Source organism: Anopheles aquasalis, chromosome 2, assembly GCF_943734665.1.
Source record: "Anopheles aquasalis chromosome 2, idAnoAquaMG_Q_19, whole genome shotgun sequence".
Taxonomy (NCBI): domain Eukaryota; kingdom Metazoa; phylum Arthropoda; class Insecta; order Diptera; family Culicidae; genus Anopheles; species Anopheles aquasalis.
The window spans coordinates 36922501-36932500 of record NC_064877.1 but is presented as its reverse complement, the minus strand read 5'-3'; the positions used below and the strand labels follow the sequence as shown (position 1 = coordinate 36932500).

General features: G+C 49.7%; 2 protein-coding genes across 2 annotated transcripts in view; one reads left to right on the top strand and one right to left on the bottom strand.

Annotated features, from left to right (window-relative positions):
* Nucleotides 1–1172: 1172 nt before the first annotated feature.
* LOC126571064 (uncharacterized) lies at nucleotides 1173–5178 on the bottom strand. Its single transcript, XM_050229299.1, has 4 exons — nucleotides 4861–5178; nucleotides 3013–4792; nucleotides 1960–2942; nucleotides 1173–1869 (listed from the first exon to the last, which is right to left on the bottom strand). Exons 1-4 carry the CDS (start codon nucleotides 4871–4873, stop codon nucleotides 1421–1423), a joined length of 3225 nt encoding a protein of 1074 aa, XP_050085256.1. The 5' UTR covers nucleotides 4874–5178; the 3' UTR covers nucleotides 1173–1420.
* Nucleotides 5179–5565: 387 nt separating this feature from the next.
* Nucleotides 5566–10000, top strand: part of LOC126571966 (microtubule-associated protein futsch-like) — a 5602-nt gene continuing 1167 nt past the window's right edge. Inside the window, exons 1-3 of the mRNA XM_050230899.1 lie at nucleotides 5566–5725; nucleotides 5821–9068; nucleotides 9153–10000. The exon at nucleotides 9153–10000 is cut by the window's right edge and continues 1167 nt beyond it. Of these exons, the coding sequence (XP_050086856.1) occupies nucleotides 5698–5725; nucleotides 5821–9068; nucleotides 9153–10000 (4124 nt within the window). The 5' untranslated portion in view covers nucleotides 5566–5697. The remainder of the gene's footprint in view (nucleotides 5726–5820; nucleotides 9069–9152) is intronic.

Sequence of the window (10000 nt, the reverse complement as noted above, 5' to 3'; positions counted from 1 at the left end):
CTGCCTACCAAATATCTTCACGTTGCCGTTCTTTTCGCTCCCTTTCGCTATCCTGAGAAAAAATAGTCTTTCTCGCTTCATCCAACGCGATGCACCCCAATTCTTTTTTTTCAGCAACGCGATACACCAGAAAAGCGGGCCACGGTGTGCACCGAAATAAGAAGAGAAGAAAAAAACCTTCAGGAGTTCCCAGACGGAAAGGATCCCAGGAAGTGGTACCGCATTTCCTTGCTTTGCTTCTCTCTTTCTCTCTCTCTCTCTCTCTCTCGCTCTCTCGCATCGCATCCTACCACTTTTTTGTAGGCAGGCACCAGATTACCGCGTTGTCCGTTCTTCCGTTCCCCCGCTCCGAACGCGCTCTTACCATCTCCCATTGCACACCGCGCCACACTTGCCGCCTCGCAAACACACCTTTTGTGGCTGATTCGAGGGTCGAAGGTATAGAGGATCTCGTGGTTCAATGCACGAACCACCACGGCGACGACGACGACGACGACGACGACGAGAGAAGCGACAAACGCATAAAAATACAAACGCATCACGTCTTCTCACGCGCGAGGACTGTAACCAACCGAGGCGAACGGTGGAAACGGAGAAAGGGAAATCATGTTCTCGCCTTTCTGCTTTGACCGAAACGGTGGCCAAAGGTTCTCAAGCCTCAAGTTCATCTTGCCTCCGTACGTTCGTTCGTAAACGGCTCCGCGTGGTTCCCATGCAAAGCACTTTCTTCCCATGCCCTTCTTTTCGAGATGCAGTCGCGTTGCATTGTTCGCTATGTATCCTTTCTCATACAATTGGTTTGCGATTTTCCCAAGCCAATCGAGCAAGCATCTACGATAAGCCGATCACATTTGATTGATTTTTATCCTGTTGTGGCCGTAGGTGATGTTGCAGGACGATTAGTAATAAATAGTTTTCTGTTATGATATTCTTATAGACGTATAAATTGCTTGTTTTTCCATCTTTTCAATATATAGATGATTTCGATAAAAAAGAACCGAGTGTCTGCCTTACCAACAGTTTCCAATCCTAGTAACTAAGATTAGATCAATTCATCCTTGGAATCAATTTTTTTTTCAAATTCCTCATTCAATTGTTCAATTCATTGATTTCAGCAAGTAATATTGGTCGAATGCCCCGTCAATTCTCAATTACCGTTCGGTACAACATAGTCGCGTGGAAAAGACTAACTTAAATGGTTTATTGCAGTATATCAAGTAACGGTTGTTAGTATAGAAAAAAACGTAGCATACGCGAATAATGTTACATCAATCGATCCCCAGGATCTCTCAAAAGTGGGTTAATATACAAGCGCGATCATGTTAACATTAAAATTAAATGAAAAAATAAACGGAAAACCGGTCGTTCGTCAATAATAAAGTGATAATCGTCAATGATGTCGTAAACACGGTCCACACGGCTACTGCAAATTGTCTCGATGCTTCATCTGTAACTCGAAACGACGGTTTGTTCGCACGCCTTTCAGGATGGTCGACTGTTTCGTACGCAGCTGATCAACTGGTCGAACTGTGGTGGAACTAGTAGTTGATCCTTGAGGTGCACTTGCTGCCACGGTTGACGACGGGGCGACGACACCGGCGGAGGTGGCATTCGCTAGGGGTGCAGCCGTTTTGTACAACTTCTGCCGATTCGCCAGACGTTGCTCATGGGTACCGATCGGTCTTTTCAGTGCTGATGCTTTTGCTGTTGGTCCGCGTTTGAAAAGTGCCGCGGCAACCGTTGGTTCATAGACCGAATCACCCTTATTTATCAGGCTGCTGGTGGTGGCCGCACTCGTACCAGAACTACCACCCGACTTGAAAGTAAATAATCGTTCCGGTTTCTTCACGATTGTTGGTTGGTTATGTTCTGCAAAAGAAAGCAAAAGAGTGCAAAAGAGTTGCAAAAGAAAGCATCAGAAAAGGTATTCGTATACGATCAAAACATGCCCCTACTTACTAGTGTTGGACGGAGCTGTGGCGATTGCCGTAGTCGTAGCAGCGGTCACACCATGCGCAAGAATCTTTGTGGCTGGGCTTGCCGCTGTTAGAATCATTTGGGCGCGTTTCTCCTTGCGTTTCATAAAATCGCCGATCGATTCCATGCGTTTGAAGTTTTTCTCGTGAATGCTTTTAAAATTTGGAATTTTGCTTATCTTATTCGGTTTTACGCCATCATCGGCCCCGACCGTGGCTCCTGGGGCATGTTCTGACAGCGAGCGCTTCCGGCGAACCACCTTCTTTTGCATGAGCTCATCGATTGTGTCCACCAGTACTGTGACGTTGGCTGGGCTATGGAACGTAACGTTGCGCTTCTTGGCTTCTGCGGCGCTGGTAGACATTGACCGTTTTCGAACCGAAGCTGGTTTGTTTTCTCCAGCATTAAAAAGTACCAAAGGTGTACTGGATGTACTGTTACCGCCTTTCATCTGCTCACTAAAGGCCATGCTTGCCGGACTGTCTAACAGTTCAATCACTTCTGGTGGCTTGTCTGGCGAACACTCATTCGCCTGACTTGTTTTACTATCGGGCGTACGCGGTGTGGCCACAGTGCGCGAGTCTGTGGCGACGGTAGATGTCTCGGAGATCGGGATCTCTGGTACAATATGAGGTATCCGTTCGTGCGGTAATGTTGGTTTTTCCGGTGAAAAGGTATCACTCAACTGGCGACCGTGAATTGCGTCTGTGGCTGGAGTATCAGGGATTATGATGATCGAAGATTCTGACGGTCCGACTATCGCTACGGGCGATTGCTTTTCAATCGGTTTTGTATCATCCAAAGAAATACTTTCGAACTCATCGACAGGTTGAACATCTTCAGGGCGCAGGACATCTTCATTTGCTTCTGCAGGATCAGACTGGGCACATTCTTCCACAGGATCATCTGCAGCCGACAGCAATTGCGGTTCAGAATTCGGTAGAATAACATCGACAATCTGATTCCTAAGGAGAAAGAAAAAAAAATTAACAAAACACGACACGAAAACACCATCTAAAGCAGACAGAGACTTACTCGTCTTGCAGATTTTCCGATGAAATAGATTCTTCTAAGGAAGGCACATTTACGTTTTCCACTTCACCAGGGACCGGAGTGTCAGGAATTACGATGAAAGATTTTTTGGATACTATTGGCGATTGCTTTGCCCTCATTTTACCCACAGCTTCCGAAACCTCCTCCCCCATCGGACGACGCCGGGACGGCGAAACGTCTAGCGACTTTTTTTTCTCGGTAAAGCTGCCGTCATCGAAAAACTTTTTCGGTTTGATTACACGGCCCGACCGACTGCTGGTTGATGGCACATCAATCGATTCATCGACCGCAGAAACGGTGGCACCAATCAGCGGAACGGCACAATCCAGTTCATCAATCGGTTCCTCGGATGGTACCGGCTTTGCTCTAGCAGCATGATGATGGTCATCTATGGTTCTGCGGGTGACGAACGAATTGGCCGGAGTATCGATAGGAGCAACGGTTGCCATGGTAATCGACTTGTCACCATCACCATCCTCCGCGCCGAATATTTTCTTTGGTTTTATCTTACGACCGGAACGCGAAAACCCTTGACCTTCCGGAGAAGCTGATACGGGCGAGCAAGTGGCTGAAACTTCCGATACCACAATAGTTGGCACTCGTTGACGAGGTGTTTTCTTGCTGGATTGCTGAACGTCAGCTGTAAGGCTTTCAGTTTCGGTCAGTTCCTTCTGGGCTTCCTGTACGTTCGATTCTTGGGCACCAGCACGTGGAGTTCCAGATTGGGTTGCTTGAATTGTTTCCCCCCGTTCGGTGGTTATTACTTTGTTTTCAGCTTCCCCATTAGTGCTACCTTCATCCGATTCAGATGTTTTGGAGAGCACATCAGAAACCTCTGTCTCCGTGGCTGTTGTTGTCTTTCTCCTAGATTTCTTTGCAACATTAGTTTTAGACACTGGCTCTACGTTCTCGCTCCCTTTTGTCTCCACGACTGTGGCCCGTTTACGTTGTTTAGTTTGTTGCGATGCTAGTGTTGATCCAATATCTATCATCGAAATGCCCATCAACCTGCGACCGGGAGTGCGAGTCGCCTTAAGAAGACGCTCTTCCTCAGATAAAGGTTCATCCGCTACCGGTTTGGCTGGGGCCACTGATCGCGCCCGACGACCACGAGATTTGGTCGGTGTGGTTTCAGTAGCAGTAACATCCGACGCATTCGTTTTTCTGTCCATTGCCCGCTCCACAATGCCCTTATTCGTAGATGATTCCAATGCCAGCTTCTTGGCCGATCGAACGGCACGGGCTGGAGTTTTGGCAGCGTCACTCACGCCGGTGGCCGATGCTGCACCACCTTTCCGGGGACTACCGACCAAACTGCTTTCGTAATCCATCAATTTGGCGGGCACCTTCACCTTGCGACCGGACTTCGACACTCCACTTTCCTCTGCGTTCGGCATCTCGTTTCCCTTTTTCGGTGTTGTCACTTCGGAGATGCCGGATGTGAGGGTTTTCCTGGTAACGGTTTTCCGTGACGATGATTTTTCTTTCATCGTTTGTTCAGCGGACGACACCGGTTGCTTATTCGACGTCCCGGGAGCATCCTTTTCGCGCTCATCGCTGACGCTAGCTTTCGTCGATTTACGGCCGGTGATCGACTTGGCCGGCGATCCGCGCCCCCCCTCGGATAGGGTGAGATCCGGCGACGCCAGATGAAGCGGTCGTTTTATCTTCCGGCCAGACTTGGTGACTGTTGCTCGAAGGGCGGCTGCCGCTTCTTCGTCCATCGTAACGCTTCCCTTTCGCGGCGTACGTTCGGCGTTGTCTGAAGGTAAACAAATGGCGCGGAATCGGAATAGGTGCATTTGGCTTCGGATTACGTTTGATACTCACCCAACCGGTTCATTGTGCAAGAAGACGGCACGTTCACTCGAAAATCCCTGTTTCCTTTGCTGCAGATTTGATCCAACAACGCTCCGGCTGGTACGACAAAAAAACAGATACAGAAAATTGCACCGTTGACAGATGCGTTGAAGGCAAAGGTGATGCTTTTTACACTGGCCGTGAAAATGGAGTTTTTGTTAATGTTTTATGCAAAAGAATGCAGTGCCATCGTTTACAGGGCAACAAAACTACACCCGACTTTTGCCACAAACGTCCATATTTTTCCGTTTCTCGTTTGCATCCGTTTCAAAATTGGCCACCCGTCCTCTTCCCTCTGCCGCACGCCCTGGACCGTACACACAAATTCACTCACACAGGCGCAACTAGCGTTACCAACCGTTTTTTTTAAATGCGTTTATGCGTTTGTTGCTGTTTATTTCTTTTCCCAATTCTGTCCCAACTTTTCTTTTCATTCTAGATCTACCGTTTGGCGACTAGTTTGTGTTTTAGCTAGTTTAGTTAAAGCAAATGAAGGAAATATCGATAACACCGCTCTATCGAAAAGGAAAAAAAACTCTTCGTAACGCACATTACAGGGGGTCCACGGCTGTGTGAACAAGAAAACAGTGTGTGTGTGTGCTCCTCGTGAGGGGAGTCCTGAAAGAGACTTAAAGCGAGTCTTCGCGACCTTTGTAAACTGTCTTTAACTTTCTGTTTGGCCGCGGGAAAAACGTGGATCTCTCTGCGAATAATTTGCGCTTAGAAACTTGCTTAATCCCACTGGAAGTTTCCGCTGCTACGGCATTCTGAATTGCACGCCCTGCTGGACTTTGGACAGCAACAATTATGAATCAGGAGGAGATTCCGACGAGGGGTAAGTAAAAACGCATGCTGCAATATCGAAGCAGATGGAGCACAAGTAGCACGGTAGGATAACATCCGGATTTCGGTTTCCTCCTTCCGACGCAGTTACTCGCGGTGCCCTCCGGCGACGTTCTGTCGATCAGGACGCCACACCACAGAAACCGGTCGCAACCACCGGGGTTTCTGGAACACCGAAGAAAACCACAAGCACAACTAAAAAAGCCGCGGCCTTGGACGCCATTCAGGAGAGCGATGTCGCTAGACCCTCCACACCGGTCGGTGGAAGGAATAAGCGACGCGGAGCGTCAGAAACGGCGGAAAGCCCGCCACCAGCTCCGCTTAGTAACAAACTGGTTCAATCGCTGAAAGATGCCGAATCGGAAAGATCGTCGGGACGCCGGTCCCGCAACTCTTCGCTGAGCGAGGAAAACGTTAATGCCTTCAATGCCAGCATGGATGCCGGTGGAAACCGTCCGCGTACTCCCGCACGGCTGCGATCGTCGCAGGAAGTGCTTACCAGCACCCCGCAGACGGCACCCGCTGGACTAAGACGATCGACGCGACGGAACAGCGTAACTTCAGATGATGGATCAATTTCGGTGCAGTCGTTGCCGGTAACCAGTGCCGCTAAGACGGTGGGTGCTGGTTTGCGGGTGCTCAAGGATGAAACGATACTCGAGGAGGATGGAAGCGACGAACGCGAGGGATCCATCAGCTCGGAAGTGCCAAGCCGCAACAACGCTCATCGCAAATCGCTGGTACCTAAGACGTCCTCTCTGAGCCCCAGGGAAGAAAACGGTTCGCCCAGACGTGGTTTACAGCACGAAATCACGCCTACACGGGGTGCGTCAAAATCACCTAACCTTGGCTCTGCGCTACGACAGCCGAATAGCTCGACACGGCCAAAGAATGTTTCGTTCTCGGAGGCACTGAAATCGGAGGATGAGCCAACTGCCTATCCTAAGACGCCGCTCACAACGGAGAAAAAATGCATGCTTGTTTTGCGGGATTTACGTGACACATCACTAGTGGAGGGTGAGCTGAGGGTTAATGCCGAGATCAGTGTTTCGAGCCACCAGGCGGCATTAATCGGAAACATGAAGGCAAAGACCCCGAGTAAAGCTGAACCGATTGCATCGAATAATGTTTCTGTAAGCAAGAAAACGGAGTCACCATCGCCATCCCCATCAGGTGCGTCGTCGAAAGAAGAGCCTTCCGAATCGTCCTCCGGAAACGTAGCAAACGAGGAAACGACAGTACACGACACATCGGAGGTCGCCATTGAGCAAATGCCGGTCACTGGTGCGAGTGATATTAGCGGTGTCGATATCATGGAAGCATCGATTGTGGACGCACCGGTAAGCCCATTGAAGTCAGTTAAAAAGGATGAGCGGCTTTCCAACTCCTGGACCCAGTCTGTGCGCGGAAGCAACGCCCAGAGCATCGATAAGTTTAGTGAGCAGAAGCAGGAGATCGATCAGATTGAGCTAAAGAAGCAAGAGGAAGCATCCAAAGCATTATTGCGCTCGCCGCTGGTTAGTGAGAAATCGACTCAACAGCACGATTGCACTGATGATGAGCAAGCTGATGAGCAGGCTGACGAAGATGAAACACCAGTTGGGGAAAAAAGCTTATGGCTAGACGATGAAGCGATGGAAGTGGATGGCTATCAATCTGGTGATTCGATGGACAGCGAGGAACGGCGTGAGATGGAACAGAACGAAATTCCCATCGATGGCGAGGATCTCGGTAGCGAGGACACGGAAGAGGAAGACGAGCAGGATGAAGATAATGACTCGTTTATCGTTCCCGACGATGAAGTAGAAACGGAACTTGAGGAAGAGTCGGATGTAGAAAGTGGTGTTACTGGCGAGGAAAGCGAGTCCAATGAGGGCCATAATGACAAGAACAGATCACAGGTTTCTAACAACCGATCTCCCCAAAAGCTCCCGAAAGAGGATGAAATTAAAGAGACGGCCAAGAGTCCGTGTACTCCCAAGAATACGAACAGTTCGAAGAAATCAGTGGCTACGCCTAGCGGTACACCAGTAAGGGAAGAAACCGCAAATGTCAGCAAAACACCAGCAAAAGCAAATACTCCGACTCAAAAATCGCCTGCGCTTTCTGAGAAATTTTATTCTCCAAGTACAGAAGTAGCAACAGCAGAAGCAGTAACATCACCGGGACAAGAGAAGAATGTCGATGACGATGTATCATTTATGCGATCAACGTCTCCGCAAGAATCGGATAGCGCCGAAGAAACACTGGATGCGACCGAAACGGCAGGATTTGGAGATGCATCGCTTAGGGAAGCAAACAAACCATCTAAGCCCGTATCCCGTAAAAGCATGCCGGCAGGATCAAAGGTATCCGATGGGGCAACACCACTCCACACGATGTCTGCCCGCAAAAGCCTTCCGGCCAACGTGAAACCATCGATTTCCGATGCTGCACCGAGCCAGGCAAAGGCAGCTGCAACGTCTGCTGGGAATGTTTCGGTGGAGAAAGAAGTGGTTGAAGAATCCGATGATGAAGATATGTTCCACGATACTGTGGAGATAGTTATTCCCGATGAGCAAACAAGTCAATCTGCCTCGCCCAACGGCAAATCGAATGAACTGTCCGATCAAATCATCACGAATAAACAAGACATTCCCGATGAACAACAGAACAACAAGGAGGAGGAGGAGGAGGAGGATGGTGACGTGAACAGCATTGACGATGGCGAAAAGAAGCATGGCCGTAAATCAATGCCAACCGTCCCGCTCACTTCGGCCCAGTTCTACCTTGGAGGGGCAAAGAAACGTAACACGATTGCCGTGGGCAATACCATGCCGAGCTCCGCCGAGCCTAAGCCGACGAAGGAACAACACGTGCCCGCCGAAGAAAACAGCAAATTATCGCCCTCTACACAGTCTTCGTCCCTGGTGACTAATCCTTTCGCAAAGATAAAGTCTCCGGCTGCAAAGTCCGGTAGCCGTTTGTCGCTGGATTCGTCGGTTCCGGCAGTGGTTGACAAAACGGTAACAAAAAAGCGAAACTCGTTGCCATCGACCGCAGAAAATGGTCGAGAGGTGCAATCAGATGCCATGGAGGTGGATGAGGAATTGGACGAGGCAGAAAAAGAACCAAAAATCGATTCGGCGGACGAAGGCAATAGTGATGGTGACGAAAAGAGCGATGAGGAAGAGCAAGAAAAATCTTCACCACATATTAAGAAGCAGCAGCAGCCCAAAGCTGCCAAACCGTTGGAAGCGTTCGATCTGGAAGCCGTGCTGTCCCGTTGCAACGAAGTGGTGCGTGCGACGAAGGAGCGCAAGAAGCAGAGTGCCTCCGCGTTGCAGAAGAAGAAGGTAAGTTTTGAAATGGTTCAATTTCACAAATCGGGCGGGAGTTTTAATGTTGCTTGCTTTTCCGTTGTTGTTCCGTTCCGATAGGATCAAAAGAAGCGACTGCGCGAGCGTGAGGTTTCCGATCAGGCGACAGACGATGGGGAGGGTCAGCAGGAGCAGAAACGTAACCATGTCACAACGGACGAGGAAAAGGGAGTGGATACAAAGATGCAGCAGCAGGACCGGAGTGATGGGGATGGCGCTTCGAAGAAGAAAAAGCGCAAGAAGAAGGTGAAGAACTATTTGCTGGAAGAGCTGGCCGAAGTGAAGAAAGATCGCGTTGCTCAGGCCCTGCAGCACAAGCTCGAACAGATCGAACGCCGTAAACAGCTGAAAAAGGAGCGTCGCCAAGCAAAGAAAATGTTGCAGAATGGGGAAAACGGGGCCGACAGTCCGGCGGTTGGTATTGGCGCCAAACTGGAGAAAGTAAAACGCAAAAAGGAAAAGAAGGAAGCGATACGCAAACTGCTAAATGGGTCGACCGAGGAAGTAACCGTCGAGGAGCCACCAAAGCCCATTGTGCGTGCTGCCGTATCGGCCTATGCCGCATTACGTCTCACTGAAACAATCCAAGTATCCGATGCTCCAAACGCCGTCTCGAACGGCACCTCTTCCAACAGTGTTGGAAAGAAGCAGAAGCATGCTGCTGCATCGCAACAAAAGCCACGGAAGGGAGAAACGATGCAAGCATCAACATCCGCTACCGTTCCGAAGAAGAGCCTGAGTGTAACGGATGCCACCATCCATGAAGATGCTAAACGGAAGACTGCAGCAGTTGCCGTTGTGTCGCACAGCGATGGTCAACTAGTGGTTGGCAAGAAGGCAAAAGTGCGTGCTGCTCATGGCGCGTTTGAACAGCAGCAACAGTCGCAACCGAAGAAGGTGGTACCGGT